Below are 26,189 nucleotides of genomic sequence, written 5' to 3' on the forward strand. Positions count from 1 at the left end.
CTTGGGCGCAGTAGTCACATTTCAGAGCCACGCAGGTGGTACTGGATGGCACTGTCAGGGCAGAACCTTCCAGTGACTGAGCCACTCTGAGCTGCCCCCATGCCAGCCTCCCCTGGAATCTGTTAGCAATGCTGATTCTCAGGCCCAGCCCAGACCTGACAGATCAGACTCTCTGGCGGGGGTCGGGGGACAGCCGCCCCGTCTCCACAGCTCTCCCAGGATTCGGATGCAGCTGGAGTTTGAGGACCACTCTGTGAGTCATCTGGAGAGCACGCTGATAACTCAGTTTCATTTCTGTGGCCAGATCAAGTAGTTTCATTTCTCTCCCTGTTTGTTGATGACGGAGCAGGGGAGGGAGTGGTTCACATGCCACATAAAAGTGAAGTGGAGGAAAGGGAAGAGATGATTTCTCCGTCCTGAACGTGCAGCGGTAAGAGCGGGGCCGGTGCAGGGAGGGCTGCGTTGTGTCTGATGCACAGCAGATACGTGTTTAAAAAATATTTCCTGAGTGACGTGACATCTGCTTGGTGAATGTGGCTTGTGCTGGGAGGCAGGAGCCATAAAGATAAGATTCTGGTGTGAGGAGCAGAAAGGGCCCATGTTGCCACCAGCCCACAGTAGCCTTGTGCACAGACAAAGAGGCTCTGGAGGGGAAGTGGCTGGCCCTGGGGACAGGGTGGCCTCCATCCTGATCTGGCCAAAAGTCGGGTGGACACAAAGGGGTGGTTTTTAGGACAGCTTTGCTCAGTGTCCTACAAAGTCTGGGGGTTGAGTAAGGAGCTTTGTGCCCCAAAAGCCGTCTCGGAGGGTTTCAAATGTTCCTTCTTTTGTGGTATTTGTGATGCTGTGACGTAACCTTGGTGACGGTGATATGCTGGGAAATTGGCTGTCATGGGGCGGGGCAGGGCAGAGGGTGGTGCCTGATTTCTAGCTTTTGCCGATTCTCTTCCGTTCTCATGGTGTGAATGCTCCCACCGTGGCCAGTTCCCAGCCAGTAGGGGCCAACTCCAGCACTCTGGACCACTGCACCCTGGATCACCTGCACTCTGGGGGCTGAAGTCCATTTTATAATTGATATAGAACGGAAAGGAGACATGGTGGTATTGATGACGCCGTTTTTTTTCTTTTTTTCTTTTCTTTTTTTGAGAGAAGTTTTCGTTCTGTTCCCCAGGCTGGAGTGCAGTGGCGTGATCATGGCTCACTGCAGTCTCAAGCTCAAGGGATCCTCCCACCTCAGCCTCCCAAGTAGCTGGGACTACAGGTGTGCACCACCACACCTGGTTAATTTTATTTCTTTTTGTAGAGACAGGGGCTCTCTATGTTGCCCAGGCTGGTCTCAAACTCACTGGCTCAAGAAGTCCTTACGCCTCAACCTCCCAAAGCACTGGGATTACAGGCGTAAGCCACCCCATTCGGCTTTGATGACACCTTTTGAACACTGTTCTTTCTCATTTTGTGTTTAGAATGTTGTCTCTAGCTGTTTAAAAAGATCAGGATTCCAAGCTATCTTTCCTCGCACCCTCTCCTCCGTTTACTCTGCTCTACTTCCCACCCCCGCCCCACCCCCTGAAGCACTTTTGACTCCCTTCGGATGTGCAATTTTTTTTCTTTTTCTTTTTTGAGACAGGGTCTTCCTGCTCTGTTTCCCAGGCTGGAGTGCAATGGTACCATCATAGCTCACTGCAGCCTTAAACTTCCGGGCTCAAGTGATCCTCCTGCCTCGGCCTCCCAACGCATTGGGATTACAGGTGTGAGTCCCTGCGTCTGGCCAGGATGTATGTGAGCTTTATTTAGGTTTCGCCCCTGCCCTAGAATGCAAGCTCCCCCAGGGATCTTTGTCTGCCTGACTCGATATGTATCTCAAGGACTTAGTGCTCAATATATATCTTTGAGTGGGTGAAAAACAAGCGGTCTTAAAAAGAAAGGAGGTGAACCCGGGGAGATAAGGTCGCATTCAGTGCCAGTGCTTGGTCAGCCATGACCCTGCACCATGCGAGTGACATTGGGACTGGAGCAAAGGGACACAGCAGAGTGGCCCCCGGTGCCCAGGACCCAGCAGAGCTCTCGGACTGGTTGCAAGCCAGCAATAGTGGCTATGCCCGTGTGGGAGACGCAGCTTGCCTTAGACTTCAGCGGGAACCACCATGTCCGGCACAGCCATTTCCATCCTTCCCAGGGGTGTTTACGTGATCCTGGCAGTCTCAGTCAAAATTCCAAACTCAGCAGGGAATGTGTGTGCTTGTCCTCCAATCTCAACACCCTGGGGTGCAGTGTCAGGTGCAGGTCAGAGACAGCAGTGGAGACCCGATTCCCAGCCCTGGGCTGGGGCCCCCACAAGGCCTCCAGCATCTCCCCATGGCCCAGTTTCCTCATCTGCAGGACAGGCTCTCTTGAGAATTTGGGGGGATGATAGACCCAAAAGCATTCTGGAGCCAGAGGCTTCTGCCTTCGTCAGGGGCATCAGGGAGTGTCAGTCATGAATTTACCACGACTTCTGACCACCTCTGCCTGGACTCCCTCACCTCAGCGCTGCCTAAGCTGGGTAACCACCAGCTTCCTGGGCCTTCACCCCCCAGGGCCTTCCTCTCCAGTGATGCGCCTGGAAAGAGGGATTTCTCTTTGCAAAGGTCTCTGGAATTGCCAAGTTATGGCTTTAAGCATATGTAGGGAAACTCCCTCCCCTTTGCACTTTTGGAGTTTTTTTCCAGCCCTCAATAGAAATCAATACAGTGACCAGGCTGCCCTTTTCACCACACTCCCAGGCTCCTGAGGACCCTGGTGGAAGATGGACTAAGCACATCCTGGGCATTGGGGACAGGCACCGGCTCCTCAAGCGTGGACCGGGACAGGGATAGGGTGGGGCAGCGCTGCAGGAAGTGGGGCCGTGGGCTGATTTTCTTGCTGTACTACTTTCAGTCACTACGTACCTGTTATGGGTTGAACTAGGCCCCCTGTATTAGTCAGAGTTCTCTAGAGGGACAGAACTAATGGAATATAAATAAATAAATATATACATATATATGGAAGTTTACTAAGTATGAATTTACAGGATCACAAGGTCCACAATAAGCAATCTGCAGCCTGAGAAGCAAGGGGAGCCAGTGTGAGTCCCAAAAACTGAAGAACTTGGAGTCCAATGTTCGAGGGCAGGAAGCATCCAGCACGGCAGAAAGATGTAGGCTGGGAGGCTAAACCAGTCTCTCTTTTCACATTTTTCGGCCTGCTTTATATTCTAGCTTTGCTGACAGCTGATTAGATGGTGCCCACCTAGATTGAAGGTGGATCTGCCTTTCCAAGCCACTGACTCAAATGATAATCTCCTTTGGCAACACCTCACAGACACACCCAGGATCAGTACTTTGCATCCTTCAACCCAATCAAGTTGACACTCAGTATTAACCATCACACCCCTCAAATGTATATGTTCAAATCCTAACCTCAGAACCTCTGAATGTGACCTTAGTTGGAAATAGGGTCTTTGCAGATGTAATTAAAGATGAGGTTGTTTTCCAGTAGGGTGGGCCCTAATCCAATATGACTGGTATCCTTATAAAAAAGGAAAATTTGTTTGTTTGTTTGTTTAACTTCTATTTTAGGTTCAGGGGTCCATGTGCAGGTTTGTTACATGGGTAAATTGTGTCATGGGAGTTTAGTGTACACATTATTTCATCACTCAGGTAATAAGCGTAGTAGCCAATGGATAGTTTTTTGCTCCTCTCCTTCCTCCCACCCTCTACCCTTGAGTAGGCCCAGGCGTCTCTTGTTCTCTTCTTTGTGACCGTGTGTGTTTAATGTTTAGCTCCCACTAATAATTGAGAACATGTGGTATTTGGTTTTCTGTTACTAGATTAGTTTGCTTAGGATCATGGCCTCCAGTTCCATCCATGTTCCTGCAAAGGACATGATCTCATTCTTTTTGATGGTTGCATAGTATTCCATAGTGTATATGTACCACGTTTTTTTATCCAGTCTACCATTGATGGCCATTTAAGTTGATTCCATGTCTTTGCTATTGTAACGGTGCTGCCATGAACATTCGTCTGCATGTGTCTTTACGGTAGAATGATTTCTATTCCTTTGGGTACATACGCAGTAATGGGATTGCTGGGTCGAATGGTAATTCTGTTTAAGTTCTTTGAGGAGTCACCAGACTGCTTTCCACATGGCTGAACTAATTTACACTCCCACCAGCAGTGCAGAAGTGTTCCCCAAAAGGGGACATTTGGACACAGACACGCAGAAGCCCACTCCTGCCTCCTCACTCAGCCTGGATTTGTCTCAGTCGCCCCCGCTCGCCTCTCACACGTGTGCACCCTCACACTGCTTCAGCATCTGCCGGTCCTCCGGCCTTTGCTCTTAGAGCAGAGATTCTCAACCTTTCTCCATTTGGGCTTCCCTGAGTGGTTCCGTAGTTCATTTATGGTGCCCGCCACCCAAAATAAGTTCCTGGCAGTTCTATTTACTAATTAGGTAGGTCCAAACAACTCAGTAATAGTAGGCTGGGTGGTGTCCAACAGCTGCCTTTGTGTATCACTGGGAAATCTTAAAGATCCCACAGTGGCCTGTGAGTTTGCTGAAATACCCCAGGTGCACAGTTTGGGGAACATAGTCTTATAGATTTGATGAATTCCCTTTTTGCACCTGTATATCACTCACGGGGCTGATCTATGACTGGTGTGCTAGTCCATTTGTGTCACGATAGAGGTAAACCTGAGACTGAGTAACTTACAAAGAAAAGAGGTTTAGCCAGGCACAGTGGCTCACGCCTGTAATCCTAACACTTTGGGAGGCCGAGTCGGGTGGATCACCTGAGGTCAGGAGTTGGAGACCAGCCTGACCAACATGGAGAAACCTCATCTCTACTAAAAATACAAAATTAGCTGGGCGTGGTGGTGCATGCTTGTAATCCCAGCTACTGGGGCAGGCAGAGGTCCTTCTCAGATGTTTTGGGTCCTGCCATTGAAAGGGAAGAAGAGAAGTCCCTTCCCTGGGAGAGCCTCAGTGATCCCTGCACAAGACCAGCCGTCTTCCTCAGCCCCGTATTGTTCAGCCCTGGCACCCTGTGTTGTGCGTGGAGTCCCTTGTTTTTCTCTATCTTATCAGGAACCAGTTCTAGGTTCCTAACCTGGTCTGACCCCGGCACCCTGTCCTGTTACACAAGAAACCCTGATGCTGATATATATATGTCCCAACATTGCCCTTCCAGAGCCTCTCCAGCTGTGGCTCACTGTTGACATGGCAACCCCCACCCCCTGGACTCCTCGCTCAACCCACAAAGACTATCTCTTGCGTACCCTGCTCTGAGGTGTTTTCAAAAGCGCCACCATAAAACTGTAACACAAGAATGAAACCCAACAAGAATCAGGGGACAGGAACCAAGGAACATGACATCACGTGAGAACTAAGGGCCGCTCTGATTGACCATAGCATTTGGCTCTCAGCCTCCCACGGCCAAGGCTAAGGGAGGATAGGACATTGTCTCTCTCACTCTTGAACAAGAGGGAGCACCTGGATTCACCGGGAGAGTGAATTTGACTAGCTTGGACTTCTGCAAGGTAATTTGTTGTGACTGCCTATTAAGGAGACTAATCTTAACATAATTTCTTCATATTAAGGAGATTAAATAAATCCATGGATATGTTCTTGAGTGAATTTTTTTTTTTTTTTAAAGCAGAGACCTTTTCCACGGGATCACATTTTCTTTTGACACTCCTGGGAGGCAGGCAGGACCACGTTAAGTGGCTGTTTTTCAGTGAATGATTCTACGGGGAAACCTGAATAAGATGGTAATGTTATAGGAAAGTGTCTGATGCAGAACCCGGCAATGGCTAAAACTGGAAGATGCAAAGCAGCCTGCTAGTGTGGGAGCTGCAATAAACCAAATCCCTTTTTTTTCTCAGTCAGAAGGAGGGACTTTCCAAGCTTGATCCTCTAAGAAAAAAGGATCCCCTCCTATTTTCTTACCGATTTTCAATTTATCCAGAATGCATGCTTCTTAGTCTTCAGACTCCTGGCCTGGTCACCCCTTGAAAATATTTGGCAGCCCCCTGGTTTAACAGCAGCCTCGAAGTTGACAGCAACTCCAAATCCTGCGGCTCAGCAGTACAGAGCCAGCTGGCCTCACCTCTCCTCTGGGTCCACTGCATCTTATCAAGGCCTTGCTGTCCTTCCTTGGATCCGTCACCCCCGACCTGGCCCTCAGTAGCTCCCTCCTGGATTCTGACCTCACCTTGTTCCTCATCTTTGTCTTAACTCTTAACTTGGCTGTCTGCTGCACCCTGACAGCCGCCTCGTCTTCTCTTTTCTCCTCTTCTCTCACCAGCTGTCTTCTTGGTTTTTCAGTTCCTCTCTCTCAAGACTTGCACTTTCTCTTCAAGTCAAGGTCCACGGCTCCCATGCTCTGCATTTATACTGGGCTGCGGAAGCTCCCACGTGGGGACCAAGCCCTGGAGAGGAACCCACAGTACAGTGGCTCCTGAAAGCAGAGGCCTGCACCCCTAAGCCTCTTAAGCCCCCCACTTTCATTCTCTCCTACCTGTGTGCATAGCCCAAGTCCCACCTGTCCATGTGTCACCCGGCTCTTCCGTGTTGTCTCCGTGAGCCTGCAGGGGCACCCAGCCAGCCGACAGGCTCCCGAGACAGTCCACTCACACAGACACACTGTAGCCATTTCTGAAGATTGTGTAGGGGAGACAGATGGTTCACCAGGCACACACCAGACAACCCGAAACCTACATTCCTTACTCAACAGGCCCGTGTCAGAAAATCCTCCCTAAACTGCAATGGGGAGGGGGACTGAGGGACTTCTCATCCCCTACATGTCACCCCACGGCTCACTCCTGCCTCCGACCTTCATACATGTTCACCCCTTTATTTTGCAGAGCAATCTGTGTCCAGCTCCTGTCCTCTCAAACTTAATAATCAGCTCATGATATGCTTAGCAAGACCTGCCCTTCATGAAAATGAGGGTGAGGGTGAGGGTGGCGACAGTTTTAAATATGTTTTAAAAGGAACATGAAATGAAGAATATTGGGCTTCACAAAAGGAACCCTCCTTTCCCTTGTTCTTTCTTCCCATGGAGATGAAGAAGTTGAGGCTGAGTTATCACCTCCCATCAGCACTCGGTTTTGTTCCTGGACCCCTGACTTCGTCACCAAGGGCAGCTGGCTCCAGCTCTCAGCCTTTGAAGGATATTGTGGCTAGGGGTTCAGAGTCCCAGGCTCCCTCCCAGACAGATGGGTGGAGTGAGGCCACCTGAGATCTCACTTGCTAGGGTGGGTGCCACCAGGCCCACCGAGCTGCTGGGTCCTGGCCAAGCCCTCCTGTACCCCCTGAGAAAGTCTCCATAGGGCTAGGAGCTGTTTGTGCCAACTTTAGATGGACTCATCTCTCAGTGATCCCATAAAATTGCTGCCTAGCCCTTCTGGTTTCAAGGATTTCACATCAGAAAACGTTTTACGAACCCAGGGCTAGTTCTGAAAACAGGAAGTGCTTTCAGCCCCCATGGGAGGAGGGGGGTGCAGGAGGCCTGTGGACCTGGACCTCTGGGAGCCAGGCTGGAGAACAGGAGCTGAAGGCTGAGCGGCGGCGGGGCCATTCACACAACCATGGTCTTTCCTCCCAGTGAGTAGGGACCCCAGGTGGGGCTGCTGAGCCCAGGAGCCGCTGGCTCTGCTGGAAGATCCGCCCCTCTGAGGCTGCGCGGGGAGGATGCAAGACTGGGCAAGAGCTCATTAGGACACGCTGAGACAGAGGGTCCGAGTGAAGATTCCACTGCAGAGAGGGCAGTCCAGGTCATCACAGGGTGACATCTGGGGATGAGGCTGGCCGGGGCATGGGGCAGGTTTTTGAGCCCAGCAGTGTAAGCAGTCTCTGTCCCAAGGGAGGAAAGCCGCTGAGAGCTGCTGGGCCAGCAGGTGGGAGTGCTGGGCTGGCCTCAGGGTTTCTGGAAGGGGTATTCCCGAGAAGTGAGGTGCTGCTCTGGGACTCTGGTGCCCCTGGGGCCTTCCTGCAGGGCGCTCTCAGCAGCCACCTTCGGTAGAAGCCAGGGCCACCCTGCATGGGGAATGATGCCGCATCCAGCACAGAGCCTTGCAATCAGTCACTCTCCTCCCTCCACAATAGCAGGGACCTCCCTGCCCGCCGCACCCCTGCCCCCCGCCCCCGCCCCCGCTCCCGCCCCGCCGTGGCTGTGCAGCAAGCAGGGGACAGTCCCATCAGCAAAGTCGGGGAACTTCCAGGAAGCCCGCGTCCCCCTCAGCCTGCCTTTAGCCAGAAAAGATTCCAAGCTCTGCTCTCTAATTTGGAAAGCCAGTGTTTGCATATGGAGATTGTTTTGCTAGACTCGACGAGGGTAGCAAAGCAACAGGAAGTGTTCCCCAGAGCTCCGCCCACGACTTGCGTGGCCCAGAGCTGGATGGTCGTCCGTCCCACCATGGCAGGTGGATAAAGGTTCTTTTCCTGGGCTGTGTCATTCCACCCAGAGCAAGGGATAAGCCTGTGATGGCCGTAAGTAAGTCAGGAACCACCACCACGGTTAAAGACCTTCAAGTTAATTGTTGGAACCTGCGGCTCTAACACTTCCAGCAAAGCTACTTCTGCGAAAGGGGTGAAGAGCAGAGGAAATGGGACAGGAGAGGAGCTGAATCCTGCGATTGTATCGCTAGGAGCCCCCGAAGTACGATGACGGTCCTCAGGCCAGCATGGGGGTGCATTGGCACCATGTAAGGAAAGGGGCCCTCCCATGGCACCGTTGGAGTGGGGCGGTGTGGGGTTGTTCGGAGAGAAGTGGGGTTGTTCGGAGAGAAAAGTTTCCCACGAGCTCTGTTTCAGCAAACGGCGATGACCACTTCTGTGGCAACTTAACAGTCTTGCCTTCCTGCACGTGGACATTTTTCTTCATGCATATTTCTCTTGCAAATGGTTCTATTGTTTGTATAATTGTATTTCGTGAGTGGAGAAGAGTTGGAAGCAAAAATCTGTTCATGGGAAATGTAAGTATGTGGTAACACTGCCTTTAGTGAAATTGAGAGATCTAAAGGGATGTGAAAAGCATCAGGGTGGCCATATAGGAGGCAGGGTCATTTCCCCCAGACCCCGGCCATGCGGGTTGTGTTTTATGGTAGGAGTGATTATGGCAGCCTATGTGTGTCTGGGCATAAGAATACTTATTCTATGGATCTTAAGGTAATTATGTGTTGGAATTATGTGTTGGAAAATGTATGGCGTGGAATTCAGTAGGGGAATGCTCACGATTTGTGTGGTTCCTGGAGTTGGAAATGGGTGGCAGATCCAGCAAGAGGCAAGATTTCCAAATGGACTGCTGAGTCATTCTTAGGGTGGGTTAGGAGAAAACGTGTTTTGGTCTGAAGGAGGGAGGAAGAAGACAAAAACAAGTAAATTAGAAAACGTGGTTGCAGGATTGAAATCTGATCCTGAAAAAGAGAGAATAGCCATGAGTATAATGTTTAAAAATACACACAAAGAAATCCACTGTGGTGGGGAGTCATAAGAAGTTCAATCATTATCTGGTCTCGTCATCTCGAGTGAAGCTGTCCACTCCCAAAGCCGACTGCTTGGTCCATAGCTCTTAGTTTTTGCATCTGGAGGCTTTTGTGGTTAGTCTTGGTTTGAGGTCATTTGAGCTGATCCATTGGTCTGGGTTTGTTGCCTGTTTCTACTGACTCTTGAGTACTTGGGTCAACACCTTGGATCTTGACTGCCCTGGCATTTGCTAGGAGGACCTGAAATGGCTCCTTCCAAAGAGGTCTGAAAAGTTTTTGCCTTGAGGTCTCTTCCAGCGGACCCACACCAGGCTGGAGGTCCGAAAAGTCTGACCGACATTTCCTCTGGCTGGCATTTCCTTTGGGCACGAGACTTGGTGTGTGAGGCTAATCCTTGACAATGCTTAACTGCGTACATGAAATGGAGCAGAGCCAGGCCTTGCTGGAGTTACTCCTGGTCATGTACAGCATCCGGTTATGATCTCATGGGGTGCTGGACTAAGTGAGCACTCAGAGACGGTCACGCCAATAGCCTATTATATCCTCGACCTAGGAGTTAAGGAGTAATCTTCTGCTTACTCCTTAAGCAGCTCCTTAAGGAGCTGAGGCAGATAAATTGGGTGTGGCAAGGGGGGTGTCTGCCAGGCCCAGGAGCCCCGGCTGTCACCAATGCATGATGTGACTTTGGGTGGGCCACATCTTCTGCTTACAGATAGAGGCCAAGACCGCACGGCCAGTAAAGCTGGTGGCAAAACTCAAAGCCCAGAGAGATGGAGGGTTTTTTATAGTTAGGGAATTGCAGCTTCAGTGTATGATTGATTTTGTATTTTGCGAACACTGAGGGTGATTCAGACAGTGAAGTGTCTGTGTTAGAAGAAGGACCCTCCAGGACAGTAAGTCTATAATCTTTTGATAGGAAGATAGGTATTGTCCATGCTGAGAATAGAAAGTCTAGCAAGAGGTACACTTGCAATCATGAACCCATGGCTCTGAATCCTGTCTCACCTTTACAGTCTTGCCTGGGTTATATTGGTTGCAGATGAGATATGACTCTACCACTTCCTGGGCCAATTCCAGAAAATTTCCTGACCAATATGCATTGCATGTAAAACTTAATTTACCTTTTCCATGATGCAAACAATTATGGAGTAATTTAGCTAGGAAGGCTCATGGCACTCACGGGCAGGTGTTCTGAGATGACCAGATTCCATCTTTATTAAGAAACTATTTTTGAGATTGCCAATATTACTTGTCAGAAGTTTGCATCGATTATTATGAGTCAATTATAAATGGATCCAATTTTCTTTCTGAAAGTTTGGTGGATAGATGTCAGTTACTATTTTAGAACTCTTAATAGAGTATTTAAAGCTATTTTTTTAACATGAAGTCAGTAAGGACATCGCCCTTGACTTCTGGCATGGCTTCTCAACTAAAAGCTTCTACTTTAGTATCTCATACCTCCTTTGGATATTGGGTAGCTTCTAATAAGTTACTGATCCCTTACTCATTTTTGATGTGGACAATCACAGGTATCATAAATCCTCTGTGCTTCCGTAGCATCCCCAAATCATAAGCAGCTCCAAATGCCCATCTTATCTATTCTTGGTATAAATGTTTACTGTTTTATCTCTTAAAATAATGTGACTTGAAGTCAGGACTACAGCTTAGCCACTGGGAAATAGCTCACATGAAGAGATAGAACATTTTGATGGGTGCATGACAGTTTCCTACGCAGGAAATGCTTTCGCCATTTTTATTGTTTTTTCCTCCACAGCCTTTAGTAAGCTCCTACTGTATGCCAGGTACTTTGGGCTGCAGGTACAGATGTGAAAAAAAAAAAACAGGTAAAAATCCCTGCCCCCCTGGGGCCTTATTGCAGCTGGGGAGACAGGAAACAGGCAGAATCCATCAGGAAAGATATCGTGCAGATGGTGGGAATGCAGCTTTTGACTGTTGCCTCCCCCATCAGATCCTTAGCACCAAAAAAGGTGGCAGTGTCTCCCGGCTGGGTGTCCAGAGCCTGGCACACAGCAGGCACGCAATGAATGTTTACAGAGTGGATGAAGACTCCCATTGACTCAGGAACTGCGGCTCAGAGAGAGCAAGGAACCCAACCAGGGGAGCCATGGAGCTGAGGCAGATAAATTGGGTGTGGCAAGGGGGGTGTCTGCCAGGCCCAGGAGCCCCGGCTGTCACCAATGCATGATGTGACTTTGGGTGAGCCACACCCTCTCTGTGCCTTGTTGGGAGTAGGCACTGGAGAGCAGGGGTTGGAGTGGTCATTAGGATGAGGGAGTCCTGGAAGCCCATGCCTGCCAGGGCCCTCCAGGCTCCAGGCAGTCTCCAGCCCGAGGCCCTTTGGAGTTGTGTGGCTCCCCCTCCAGCTGCTCTGGCCACAGATCTTCCTGCTCTCCCCAACTCCCCTCTGCCCTTCAGCCCCACAGCCAGCCATTAGCTGACTTGTTGACCATGACTTCAAAGCATCCAGAATCCAGTCGGCTCTCACCACCCCCTTTGCCATTGTTTCCAAAAGGGTGTTGCCCCTGGGTTTGTCTTTTGGAGCCCCCCAGGAGAAGGGAGGACTTCAAAGACAGAAAGAGAGCTAGGCACCAAACCTCAAGCAGGCCTTGCTTTCCCAGACTCTCAAACTTAAAAAAAAAAAAAAAAAAGCCAGACAGAGACAGGCAGGTGTCCTCCCAGCCGGGCCTCCATGGCTGTACTGCACCCCCTCCTAAACAGCAGGCGGGAACCAGCCCTGGGACAGGCTCCACACACTCACTGAGCACGCCTCCTGCATAGCGCAGTCCCTGCTCTCAGCCTGAGCAGGCGCAGCAGCCCTGCCCTCCCAAGAAAGGGGATGGTGAGAAGCCTAGTGTCCCCTCCACAGAGACCAGCGCCACACATGACAGCCACACGTGACAGTGTTGGTACCAGCACTCTGTCTTTGAGCCACAAGTGCTTATAAGATGTAAGTAATAGTACGGAACCCTCCCACATCCTCAGGAGGAACGGTCAGCCCCATTTTCTAGATGTGAAAACTGACACCCAAAGAGATTTCAGCACATGCTCCGGGTCCCCGGGTCCCATGCACAGCCCTTGTGCTGGACGGCCCCAACCCTACTTTCTAATTCTTTATCCTAAACCCGGATTGTGGGCCTTGTCTTAGGGAGATGGTGCTGCCACCTGCCTGTGGAGGACACTCTGCCTTGGTCTAGTCCCGCCCTGCCCCTCGCCGAGTGGAGCCTCCATAGAGGCTTGTGCATGGCTTTGGGATCCCGGGCGGCAGGAGTAGGGTCTGGGCTGGTGAGCAGGGACGGGGAAGGCCCCGACAGCAGACCCCATGAGGATGACTGGGCTCCATCCTACGTGGACCTTCTAACGAGCCACATGGAAGCATGTCCATCTGAGAGGTGGGAGAAGGAGGAAGTTGTCCCCAGTTGTCCCACCTCAGGATGGGAGGTTGCCCCAGGGGCTAGCTTCCCACTTCTCCAGGCTGCCATGCTGAAAGCCGGCAGGTGTCGCAGGTAGCAGATGTGGCAGGTTGCTCGAGGGAGAAACTCTGGACGCATGAGATTCAGTTGTACAGAGCCTGAGTCCTGTGGCCTGGCCCAACTGTCCCAAAGCCCCAGCACTCTGGCTGTGTGTAAACCTTACCTCTTCTTCATGCCCTTCCTGGTCCATGGCTGTGTCCTTTATTGTACCTGGTCTCCTTATCTTCAAGGGTGCCCATCACACCACTCTCCAGCTCAGAACCCTCCAAAGGCCTCCCTCACACCCACACACAATGCAAGACCTCTGCCCACATCTTGCAAGCCTTTTTCCTCCCTCTTTTACACCAGTCACACTGACCATCTTCCTATTCCCTGAGCTCATTCTGACCTCAGGACCTTTGCACATGCATTTCCTATGTGGGAGAGGCTGGTCCCCACTTCCTCCAAGCCTTGCTCCTCTGCCCATTCCCAGGCACACCCTCCAGTGGGCACCCAAGTTACCCTCGCCCCAGAATCTCCAGCCCACCACCTGTCTTTCTCCAGACACTCCCTTGTCACCTGGAGCCTGGTTGGTTGGTATATTTGTTTTGGCATTTCCCTGCTAGGATGGTGTGCCAGGAGTGAGGGCTTGGTCTGACTTGATCACCACAATAACCACGTGGTGGAAAGTGCCTGGCACATTCAGAGTCGTACCCTTGTATGAGTCTGCTGAGGCTGCCATGGCAAAAGACCACAGACTGGGTGGCTTAGACAACACACATTGGTTCTCTCACAGCCCTGGAGGCTGGAAGTCCCAGATCAAGGTGTCGGCAGAGCTGGTTCCTTCTGGAGGCCCCAGGGGGAATCTGTGCTCTCGCCCCAGCTCCTGGTGGCTGTGGCAGAGGCCTTGGCATTCCCTGGCCTGGGCTGCAGCACTGCAGTCTCTGCCTCTGTCTTCACAGGCCCTTCTCCCTGTGTGTCTCCATGTCCCAAATCTCCCTCTGCCTGTCTCTGATAAGGACACCTGTGATGAGATTTAGGGCCCATCTAAATCCAGGATGATCTCATCTCAAAATCTTCACCTTAATTATATCTGCAAAGAGTCTTTTTCCAAAAAAAAAGTCATGTTCCCAGGTTCCAGGTGAACATAAATTTTGGGGGGACTGTGGGGACACCATTCAGCCTCCTAGATCCACCTTACTACTAGAGGAAAGGGGGATACAGTGTGATCCAGAGTGTGGGGGGCTCCTGCCTGGAGCACAGGCCCAGCTCTGAGTCCTGGCTTAGGCGTCATTGGCCCTCCCGGATGTCAGTTTCTTGACCCTGAAAATCCAGATAAGGGCCAAATGCATAGGCTTGTTGTGAAGCTTAAATGTATGTCTCAGCATGGTGCTGCCCTCATCTGAGTGCAGGCCACAGCCTGAGAACTGGGGCCCAACACCTGCTTCTCCGACACTCCCCTGGTGCCTGGCCAAGCCCAGGTGTGAGGCCAGGTCTGGCTTCCAGCAGGCCCAGGAGGTGCTGCCTGTCATCTCTGCACACCTAATGGTTCTCCTGCCTGGTGCTGAGCCACAGAGACCTGATGCCATAGATGACACAGACCATCAGAAGTGACAAAGGAGACTGGGTGTGGTGGCTCACGACTATATTCCCAGCACTTTGGGATGCTGAGGCGGACGGATTGCTTGAGCTCAGGAGTTTGAGACCAGCCTGAGCAACATGGCAAAAACCCATCTCTATAAAAAATACACACACAAAAAAAACTAGCTGGGCATGGTGGTGCATGCCTCTAGTCCCAACTACTCGGTAAGCTGAGGCAGGGGGACTGCTTGAGTCCAGGGAGGTTGAGGCTGCAGTGAGTCCTGATTGCACCACTACACTCCTCCACTGGGTGACAGAGTAAGACCCTGTCTCAACAACAACAACAACTACAAGTAGCAAAGGAACATTGAGACTCTACTGGGAATGTGGGGTCCACTGCCCCCGTTCCCCAAGCCCCGGCCGGTAGAAATCCACTTGTGCTCTGTGGCTGCCAAGAGCCCCTCCTGCAGACAGGGGCCCTGCACTGGACCCCTGGTCTCTGCATCTGTGTGTAGGGGGTAGGTTGTAGGGTGGGGTGAGGAGGGGTTGGCAAAAGTGCCACCTCAGGGAGGACTTCTGGTGACCTGTGGGCTGCTCTCCCTCTTGTGTCTTTGCAGAGCTTGTCAGGAAGATTGGAGGTGCCAAGTAGCAGAGAAAGCATCCCCCAGCTCTGACAGGGAGACAGCACATGTCTAAGGCCCACAAGCCTTGGCCCTACCGGAGGAGAAGTCAATTTTCTTCTCGAAAATACCTGAAAAAAGAAATGAATTCCTTCCAGCAACAGCCACCGCCATTCGGCACAGTGCCACCACAAATGATGTTTCCTCCAAACTGGCAGGGGGCGGAGAAGGACGCTGCTTTCCTCGCCAAGGACTTCAACTTTCTCACTTTGAACAATCAGCCACTGCCAGGAAACAGGAGCCAACCAAGGGCAAAGGTAAGCCCGGTGCAGGGACGTTCAGAAAGGGTGCATTCTGGCTGCCGGTGCAGAGGGCTGTCATGTAAGCCCACCACAATAATAGAACCAGCCAGTCTGCTCCTCCGGCACAGCTGATGTCTCCAGCTCTCCTGGTCACGCCCAACAAGTACCAGGAATGTACACAGACTCTCCTGCAGCAACGGGCTGCTGCGACGTGGGTCTGGGGCTTCTGTGTGCGGGGGTCCCCTTCCTGGAGCTTTTCTTTCAGCCTCCCCTGCAGCCATCACATTGCCAGCCCACCCACTTGCCACCCTCCCCAGCTCTGCAGCCCCCCGACCCAGAGCCTCTCCTCCCTCTGGCTGGAGTCTCTGCCTCTTGGAACTTCTTCCTGGCTCAGTGCTCCCAGCCCCTCCCCGGGAGGCACACCCTGCCCACCTGCAGCCAAATCCTCCCAGCATCTGCCCCTGTGAGGCCTCAATAGGAACAGAACAGAAGGGCCCCTGAAAGCAGCAGCACCCCTCCATCCACCTTCTCAACTCCTGTCTGCAACCCAACCTAACATCATAGCCGCACAAACTCTGCCACACATCTCCGTGACACCAGGGACCCTATCAGGGGTCAAGGCAGTGGCATCTGTTCTGCCTTCTCCAGGGGCCCGAGAACAACCTGTACAGCCAGTACGAGCAGAAGGTGCGCCCCTGCATCGACCTCATCGACTCCCTGCGGGCTCTGGGTGTGGAGCAGGACCTGGCCCTGCCAGCCATCGCCGTCATCGGGGACCAGAGCTCGGGCAAGAGCTCTGTGCTGGAGGCACTGTCAGGAGTCGCGCTTCCCAGAGGCAGCGGTAAGTTCAACGGACCACCTTCCCTCCACAGCAAGCAGCGCCACCTGTAAGCCACAAAGCTTCCCCAGGCACCAAGAGGTTTTAGAGACAGGCTGCTGGGTGAGAGAGCTGGGAAAGACAGGACGCTGGGAGGGAGGCCGCTGAGAGAGACAGGCCACTGGGAGAGACAGGCCGCTGGGAGACAGGCCTCTGGGAGACAGGCTGCTGGGAGAGACACGTTGCTGGGAGAGACAGGTCACTGGGAGAGACAGACCATTGGGAGAGACAGGCTGCTGGGAGAGATAGACTGCTGGGAGAGACAGACCACTGGGAGAGAGGCCACTGGGAGACAGACCATTGGGAGAGACAGGCTGCTGGGAGGGACAGGCCGTTGGGAGACAGGCCGCTGGGAGAGACAGATCACTAGGAGAGACAGGAAACTGGGAGAGACAGGCTGCTGGGAGAGACAGGCCGCTGGGAGGGCCCTAGGAGGGCAGCTTCTCAGGCCTGGTGGCAGGGGGCTGGATTCCCTATACATGTTTAAATAGCTTTCACTGCCCGTGTGTCAGTCAGGTGCAGGGACCTTGCCACCTCTTCCTAGTGGTCTTTGTAAGAATGTAGAAGCATTTCTTTGATAAGTTGATAAGTTTTAGGTGACAGGCGAAGCCTTCTTAAAGAATTGTCTCAATGTTTTGAAAACCTCTTATTTAGGATCATGATATGAGACACCTTTTCCTTGAACAAAAACTTTTAAAAGTCTGTTTAGAGTGAAGAAGCTGTTGTACATTTATAATTTAATAAAATAATTATAAAGGAAAATGATAAAGGCGGTACCCTCAGAGTGGGTACTGGAGAGCGTTTAGAAAGGAGTTTTTAGGTAAGCAGGGCATAGGGAAGCCAGCAAGAAGGGGGTGGGACAGGAAGGGGAGCAGCTTCCAGAACCCTAGAAGGAGCAGCATGCAGGGGCCCTGGCAGGTGCAGCGGCAGCAGAGAGCGCCCAGCTCCTTCTCCTCCCTGGCTCCCCTCTCCTGCCACTGCTGCTTACTTGTCAACCCAACCAGAATGCTGGGGTGGCCGGGAGGCATCTGATGGTTTCTCCAAGGTTGCCCAGAGCAAGGTGGGGCTGCTGGAGGGCTGTCCGGACCCTGCACAGCCCCCTGCAGCAACCGCAAAGCCACGGTGAGCCTGGGAGAGTGCCCCTCCCCTGGCCTCCCTGCTGCCACCTGCAGCCTGGTCCTTTACCCAGCGTGTCCCGTAAGATGGCCATCAGCCTGGGCACAAGGCAGGAGAGAGTAAGGGTGTGGGATGGCCAGTCCTTCTCCGTGCTCTGGGTTCAGCATTTGGGGCAGTGAGACTACGGGGTGGAGAGTCTGAATGCCAGAGGGCAGGCACAGGACCCTGGGTGAGTCCCATAGTTGGAAGACGGGACAATACCTCCCTATAGGGCACGGGACAAAGGTCGCGGGTTCATAGGGCTTCACGGCAGGAGCGTGAGGGCCCCCACCCCAAGGAACTCAGCACCGCTCCCACCTTTCCTGGGTTCAGTAGCATCGGAGGATCCTGCCTCAAAGGGCACTATCAGGATTCCCCTTGCTCCTCCTTCGGGATGTCCGGCTTCTCCTCCAGGCTTTCACCACCTTCTTCCCACTCCTTGAGAGGGGTTCCATGGCCCCTGGATGGGTCTCACTGCTCCACATTCCTGCCATCCCCCACCCCCCACACTAACCAGGGCTGCCCACCGGGACAATTACAGGGCCTGGGGCAGACACCCGACATGCTGACTCCAGCCGCAGGAAGACGGGGAGCCTGGACATGTACCGGAGCCCCAGCATCTGCCTCCATCACTTCCAGGGCAGTGTGGTGGGGGCTGTGGCTGTGGTGAGGACTGTGGCTAACCCCACTTGCTCATGTCCATCGGAGCTCAGGGTGCTTACTCCGGCAGCGAACACTTCCCAAGGACAGCAGCACCTCCCAGGGCCCTGTGCCCCTTTGCATCTGCTCAATCCAGACCCCCTCACCTACTACCAGGCCCCAGGGAGAGCCAGAAAGTGCAGACGAGGCCTTTGGGGACAGCAGGGCAGGTTCTGGGAGCGAAGGGCCCAGTGCCACTTCTTTAAAAGGAAACTGAGGATGTTTGGGGAACCTCTCGCTCAGGAATCGTAACCAGGTGTCCGCTGGTGCTGAAACTGAAAAAGCAGCCCTGTGAGGCATGGGCCGGAAGGATCAGCTACCGGAACACCGAGCTAGAGCTGCAGGACCCTGGCCAGGTGGAGAAAGAGATACACAAAGGTGGGCCCACGTCATTCTGAGTTCAGATCTGGCAGCCGCTCCTCTCACTTCCTCGGCTCCTTCTCCTCTTCCTCAAATCACCCCCACAGTGACCACTCAGCTCCTAGCCCCATGTGCTCCCGCATGGGGCTGAACCCATTGCTGTCACCTCCACCATCCCTCCAGGTCCTTGTCCAGGTCCCCTCTCATTGAGCCATCCCATGCTGAGGACCCTCTGGTGGCTTCCCTTAGCAGCCTGCAGCCCACGTGGCTGGCCTTGCCTGTCCTCTCCCCCTCCCCCCGACCCCAGGCTTTTTCTACTCCACAGGGTACTGGCCCTCTCTTCCTTCCAGGTTTCTCCCCTTCACCTGCCCAATCCCTATTCGATCTTTGGATCTCAGGTCACCTGCGCCCCCTTTGGAAATGCTGCTGCAGGACCCCTGGTCCCACCCCAGCTGTCACAACCATGGCTTGTCTTCCTGAAGTTCAGCTCTAACCCTGGCCAGCCACCCTGTGGCCACCTTTCCTCCCAGCACCCCCTCCAAATGCAGACCCAGCTCACCCAGCTGTGGAACAAGTTTCCCAATGCTTGTTCTTGGCCATGGCTGATCAGAAAAGGCTCAGTTGCTCCTGGAGTCCACACACTTCTCCCCTGAGGGGCCCTGGTGGTTACGTCCCTTGGAGTGCACAGCCCTGCCTGCCCCAGGCACTGGAGCCTCTCAACCTCCCTAAAGGCTTCTCCCCTATCCTGCCTGCACAGCCTGTCCTGGACTCAGCCAGGATAGATGGAAAAACAATCCTGAATGTACTAAGACTCCCTGCAGGGAGGAACTAAGTCCAAGGAAGGCCTTTTGCATTACTGGATAGCAAACTCAGTGTCTGAGCGAGGGCCCTTTAGACGACCCTGTGGGCTCAGCCCTTTCCCACAGAACCCCTGTCTGCCTGGATCAAATGGCTTTCTGGAGGAATCCCTTCCCAAATAGAGAGGTCTTCACCCCAATTTCAGTGTTCACCCCTCTAAAACAGAAGCTGCTGGATACCCTCAATTAGCAAGTTTCCTAACTTCAAATTGCAAAAGGTCTGCACCCCAGCTGTGCCCACCACAGCTACTGTGGTGCTCCCAGGACATCTTGCAATGTTCGTTGACATCTGTCTGGAGTCTCGCCAGCTGTGAGCTCTGTGGGGCAGGGCCAGAACAGCTGTCTCTAGCAGACCAACAGCACACCATATGTGCAGGCTTGGTCAAAGTTTTGGGTAAGAATGAATAGTTAGGGCCAGGCGCGGTAGCTCAAGCCTGTAATCCCAGCACTTTGGGAGGCCAAGGCAGGCGGATCACGAGGTCAGGAGATCAAGACCATCCTGGCTAACATGGTGAAACCCCGTCTCTTCTAAAAATACAAAAAATTAGCCGGGCGCGGTGGCAGGCACCTGTAGTCCCAGCTACTTAGGAGGCTGAGGCAGGAGAATGGCATGAACCTGAAAGGCAGAGCTTTCAGTGAGCCGAGATCGTGCCACTGCACTCTAGCCTGGGCGACACAGCGAGACTCTGTCTCAAAAAAAAAAAAAAAAAAAAAAAAAAGAATGAATAGCGAGCAAACCCAAGACAAGACATCTTTAGAATAGCATCTTGGAACCCCCTCCACTGCTGGTGGGAATGTAAGTTGGTGCAACGACTTTGGAAAACCATCTGGCAATCTTCACTAAAGCAGTTGGCAGGAGGCCATACTTCCTTACCTTATGGACTTCTCCATAGCTACTTAGTGTCCCTGTGACATGGCAGCCAGCTTCCCCTAGGGCTAGTCATCCAAAAGGAATCAAGGAGGAAGCCATGATGCATTTAGGAACTAGTCACACACCATCACCTCCACTGCATGTATTCATTAGAAACAAGCCCCTATGTCCAGCCAATAGACTGGGCGCTTTTGGAGGGAGGAATGTTGAAGGATTTGTGGACATATTTTAAAACCACCACAGCACTCACTGGAAAATGCTAAAAAGCAGGAAGAAAGAGAACAGAACCCATCCGCAGTCCCATAGCTAACATACCAGAATCTTTTCTTCTTGTCTTTTGGAAAGTGTAGGTCTGTGCACCTACATATTAAACAGCCATCTTGGTGGCTTCTGAGATCCCTCTGCAGGCTTCTCTGAAATGTTTTCTAAACACCAGGGACCTACTGAAGCTCTCATACCCTGGAAAGAAGCAGTCATTACCTTCAGGAACTGCTTCCTCACAGGGATCATTAATGAGGGCTCTGGGTTTCTCCCCTCCTGGCCTCCATAGCCCAGAACGTCATGGCCGGGAATGGCCGGGGCATCAGCCATGAGCTCATCAGCCTGGAGATCACCTCCCCTGACGTTCCAGACCTGACCATCATTGACCTTCCCGGCATCACCAGGGTGGCTGTGGACAACCAGCCCCGAGACATCGGACTGCAGGTGAGCCCTTCTGGAATTTGGGATTGGGCTCTGCTGAAGTGGGGGAAGGGTCAGAGGTCCCCAGGGTCCTGGTGTACCTCCTGGAGCCTTTACACTGAGGGATGAGGATGGAGTCTCAGGTAAGACCCACCCAGGTGGGGGCCTCATGCCCAGGTTCTGACTTGGGCTTGACAAGTCACAGAAAAAAGAGAGTTGGACTCCAGGGGACTGGCAGGCATTTGGGATAGTGTACGCCCTGCCCAGTCATTCAGGACTGTGAGCCCGGTGTGATCAGTTGTGATCAGTTGTGCTGATAGTCAAAAGCGGGCAGAAATTTGGATTTTTACATGAAATCTGTCCATTTTGGCAATATTTTTAAAAAGTGCTGATAGTCAAAAGCGGGCAGAAATTTGGATTTTTACATGAAATCTGTCCATTTTGGCAATATTTTAAAAAATGAATGTTACATAAGTCAGAACACGGACTGTGGTCCTGATCTGGGCAGGAGAGGCACAGGGGTGAGGGAGGGCGACCGGGCATTAAGGACACACATCAGCCAACAGCAGGGCTGTGGCTTCTCTGCCAACAACCTACCCATCTAAACATGAGGCCAGGCACGGTGGCGCATGCCTGTAATCCCAACACTTTGGGAGGCCAAGGCAGGAGGATCACTTGAGGCCAGAAGTTCTAGACCAGCATGGGCAACATAGTGAGACCCTGTCTCTGCAAAATATAAACAAAATTAGCCGAGTGCAGTGGTACATGCCTGGGGTTCCAGCTACTTGGGAGGCTGAGGTGCTAGGACCACCTGAGCCCAGGAGGTCAAGGCTGCAGTGAGCCATGGTTGTGCCACTGCACTCCAGCCTGAGTGACAGAGAGAGACTCTGTCTCAAAAATAAATAAATAAATAAACCTGAGGTTGCCTGAAAACATAGTCCTCACTCAGGTGCCTGAATCAAATGTGGTCCAGGAAAACTTGTGCACACCCTGTTTGGGTTAGGCCAGTCCCCGGACCAGCCCTGTCATGCTTTGGCAAGCCAGCTCATGTGGAAATGAAGGAGACAGAGTCGATGCCAGGGCAGGGGAAGGCTGGGGAGATGAGGCCCTCCTTTGCTAGAACTGAGGCCACTTTCCTGGCTCGTTTTGTGGGAGACAGTGGCAGGGTTGACAACCCAACCACAACCAAATTAAGGGGTGGCAGCCCTAAGAGCCTCCTGGGTGGGGTCTTCACTAGCTCTGCTGTTTGGGGCAAAATCTTGGTTAGTGATCTTCCTCAACATCCAAATCGCCATTCTCTGTCTCTCTAAGAGCAGGGAAATTAGCTCGTATCACTTGCTGAGTTAAGTGATGAATTCCATATTTCTTAGCCCTCCTAGGAGGGTGGCTGATTCATCCATCAAGTTATGGGATTTCCTAGAGACTGCAAAAGATCCTTGGGTGGTGATATGGTTTGGCTCTGTGTCCCCACCCAAATCTCATCTCAAATTGTAATCCCCACATGTCAAGGGAGGGACCAGGTGGGAGGTGATAGGATCATGGGGGCATTTTCCCCCATGCCGTTCTTGTGATTGAGGGAGTTCTTATGAGAGCTGGTGGCTTTAAAGTGTGGCACCTTCTTGTTCTCACACACATTCCCTCCTGCCGCCTTGTGAAGAAGGTGCCTGCTCCCCCTTGGCCCTCCCCCATGATTGTAAGTTTCCTGAGGCCTCCTAGCCATGCTTCCTGTTAAGCCCGTGGAACTGCGAGTCAGTTAAACCTCTTTCCTTTATAATTACCCAGTCTCAGGTAGTGTTCTTTATAGCTGTGTGAGAACGGACTAATACAGGTGGGATCAGAACATGCAGCTTCCTCCTGCCACTCCATCTTCTCCTCTACAGAGGATACACATGATTTGGTCTGAGACAGTTTGATCTCAAACAATTTCATCAAAAGCAAGTTGGTTGAGATGGCAAAATTTTTCCGTTGTTGTAAATATTGGGGGAAAAATGTGTGCGGTCTCTCTAAGCTTTTCATTTATGTTTCAGATTTCTAAAGGGCTTTGTTTCTCTACATTCTTTTACTTCTAATTATCAGCTCATAATTACAGCCACGTGCCCTATGGGACTGGTTAATCCCTAACAGTGAGTTATGATGCACGTTGTACAGTGTGCTCAGTTATCAAGCCTTGACCTGGTGACCAAAAAGAATTCTATCTGAAAGGGTGGCAGTATATGAAAACACTGCCAAGTGAACAAGTGTTTTATAAAAATTAATTAGGTCCCAGCTACTTGGGAGGCTGAGGCTTGAACCTGGGAGGCAGAGGTTGCAGTAAGCCAAGATCGTGCCACTGGACTCCAGCCTGGGCCACAGAGTGAGATTCTGTCTCAAAAAAAAAAAAAAAAAAAAAAAAATTAAAAAAACTAATTAGGAATAAAATGCCCTACCTTAAGTTTCTTTTGTTTCTTTAATTCTTGCTTAAATCATTACAAAGGGATTTTGTTATTGAAATTGTCAAGATAGAACAGGAAGAATAAATGTTATTTTATGCCCCATCCCTGTTAACATGGAGTATATAAACCTGCAAGTGGCCTTCTGTGAGTGTGAGTGTGAGTGTGTGTCTCCTTCCCTGTCTCACTGTCTTATCATCCATGTGTTTACTGGAGTAGCACTTCTAATTTCTTTCAAGAATTTTTCCTTTGTATTCAACACTTAGCTAACGGGTTGGCACAAGAAGCTTAGCTTTTGGCCTTTACATGCCTTTCTCACTAAACTCAATCATTTCTAGCTTTTAATTTAAAGTAAGAAACATGCAACTTTTCCTTTTAGTTGAAGGAAGGCCACTGATGGCTTGGCTGTGTCCCCACCCAAATCTCATCTTGAATTGTAGCTTCCATAATCCCCACGTGTCGTGGGAGGGACCTGGTGGGAGGTAATTGAATCATGTGGGCAGGTCTTTCCCGTGCTGTTCTCTTACTAGTGAATATGTCTCATGAGATCTAATGGTTTTATGAAGGGCAGTTCCCCTGCACACGCTCTCTTGACTGCTGCTATGTAAGACGTGCCTTTGCTCCTCCCTTCCATCATGCTTCTGAGGCCTCCCCAGCCATGTGGAACTGTAAGTCCGTTAGACCTCTTTTTCTGTACAAATTTCGCTGTCTCTGGTATGTCTTTATGAGCAGTGTGAGAACAGACTAATGCAGCCACTCTATTTAGAGGCCACTATAGAGCTATTAATTGGCCTAATTTTAATATTGTGGTGCCTCAGGGAATAGAGAGAGGGAGAGAGGCTGGGGAGCCGTCATAACACAGGCAACATTTATTAAGTTATCTATCTTATATGGGCCTGCTCCATAGCACCCCAAAACAATTATAATAAAAACATCCAAAATTGATAATCACACATCACCATAACAGATAGAATAATAATGAAAAAGTTGGAAATAGCACAAAAATTACCAGACACAGAGGCAGAAAGTGAATATATGCTGTTGCGAAAAATGGCACCAATAGGCTTGGTCAACTCAGAGCTGCCACAAACCTTTGATTTGTTAAAAAAAAAAAAAAAGAAATAAAAATAAAGATAAGGGCTGGGCACAGTGGCTCACACCTGTAATCCCAGCACTTTGAGAGGCCAAGGCGGGTAGATCACCTGAGGTCAGGAGTTTGTGCCTGTAATCCCAGGAGGCTGAGGCAGGAGAATCACTCGAACCCGGGAGGCAGAGCTTGCAGTGAGCTGAGATCGCGCCACTGCACTACAGCCTGGGTGACAGAGTAATACTCCATCTCAAAAAAAAAAAAAAAAATCTGCAAAGCACAATAAAGCGAAGCACAATAAAAGGAGGTTTGCCCGTGCACACTCTCTCCACATCTGAGCCTTCTCAGGGATAAGTGCTGCCTTCAAGAGAGAAAAAAATTTATGTTTTCTTAGAGCAAACTGCATGAGAGAACAGGGTCACAGGAGTTTAGAGGAGCAATGAAAACGGTCATTGTGGCTGTGAGAGGCTGGGAGTGTGAAGGAGTAGGGAGTAAGAACTGTTATGGCAGAGGGAGAATTCAGATCAAGACCAGTCTGGGAATCCATCCCCAAACATCTCCTTCTCCATCACCTTCCCACCCTCCTTGGCCCCCTGTAGTCTGTCCTAGACCTCTCTCCTGCAGATCGGGGCCTCCAGGTCCCACAGGCTCCCTGGAGCCCCAGGGCCCTGCCCTACCCAACCTGGCTGAGGCCTCCAGGTGGCCTGTCTGAGCACCAGGAAGCCACTGTTGGGAATTCCTCGATTCTTTGACATTGTCCTCCACGTTCCTGGGCTTGTGAAGGAACATCCTCCTCCACGTTCCTGGAACTTCAGCCCTTGCTTGGCTCAGGAGCCTGAACTCCCCAGGATGTCCAGGAGTGTCCGAAGGAGAGAATACAGTCACAGGTTCTTAGTTTCTGTTTCTGGTTGGGCCAGTAAAGCCCCTTCCTCATCCCACTTTTCCACTTACTACTAAAGACAGAAACCAAAAACCATGGCTTCAGGCTGCTAAAAACCTAAAACAAAACAGAACAACAACAACAACAAAATAAGGCAGGTTGGACAAGCTTAGTCATAGAGTCAAAGCTTCCTACACACAATCGTGTGCCTTTCTGGAGTCCCACCACGCTTTCCCTTCGTATTTTTGTGTCTCTTCTCAGATTCTTCATTGTCTTTGATTTCCAAAGGCACTGCCAAGGTCAGACTGCTGGTCATGTGTACCCTGTCTTCCTCCCCTCCTCGTCTTCCTGAGAAGTCATGGGAATCTTAGCTCCTCCAGCAAGAACACATGTGTCTTTCATTTGAAAGATTCATGCCTCTCCTCCATGTGAAAGCTGATTAATGCTCATAAGGAAGGGGGTGGGCTCTATTCTTGGCCGATTTGTCTCCCCAGACTGTCCCTGTGAAAGGTCTTTCTGTATTCACGGCCTCATTGTATGGCTCCACTTTCCCAGCAACAAGTGCTTGGCAGTGTTCACCCACCAAATGTGTTAGTTTTCAAATGCAGTTGATCACTTTCTCCTTCTTGAAAGTCTTCTTCGCTGGCATCTGGGCACATTGACCCTGGTTCTTTCTCTCCCTCCTGTTGGTCTCTCCTTAAGTGAATTCTTCCTCACTTCGCTGACCTCCAAATGTTGCAATGCCCTAGAGATCCATTCTTCCCATTGAAAACTCTCCCTGCTATGTCCCTGGACTACAGTCCAGTCTCATGACTGT

The 26,189-nt window shown here is 51.4% G+C and overlaps 1 protein-coding gene across 8 annotated transcripts in view; it reads left to right on the forward strand.

The window, feature by feature from the left end:
* Positions 1-313: 313 nt before the first annotated feature.
* MX2 (MX dynamin like GTPase 2) overlaps positions 314-26,189 on the forward strand; it is a 47,659-nt gene continuing 21,783 nt past the window's right edge. The window contains exons 1-7 of one of the 8 annotated variants that reach the window (XM_063601290.1): positions 405-430; positions 1,628-1,748; positions 5,207-5,555; positions 15,172-15,491; positions 16,125-16,317; positions 18,451-18,585; positions 20,846-21,000. In XM_063601290.1, coding sequence (XP_063457360.1) covers positions 15,243-15,491; positions 16,125-16,317; positions 18,451-18,585; positions 20,846-21,000 — 732 coding nt within the window. In that variant the 5' untranslated portion in view covers positions 405-430; positions 1,628-1,748; positions 5,207-5,555; positions 15,172-15,242. Of the gene's footprint in view, positions 431-1,627; positions 1,749-4,503; positions 5,556-7,478; positions 7,624-8,156; positions 8,724-15,171; positions 15,492-16,124; positions 16,318-18,450; positions 18,586-20,845; positions 21,001-26,189 lie in introns of those variants that run through there. The other 7 variants (XM_055105146.2, XM_055105147.2, XM_003823906.4 and 4 more) reach the window with 7 other exon arrangements.

The sequence above is a fragment of the Pan paniscus genome, chromosome 22 (assembly GCF_029289425.2).
Source record: "Pan paniscus chromosome 22, NHGRI_mPanPan1-v2.0_pri, whole genome shotgun sequence".
Taxonomy (NCBI): Eukaryota; Metazoa; Chordata; class Mammalia; order Primates; family Hominidae; genus Pan; species Pan paniscus.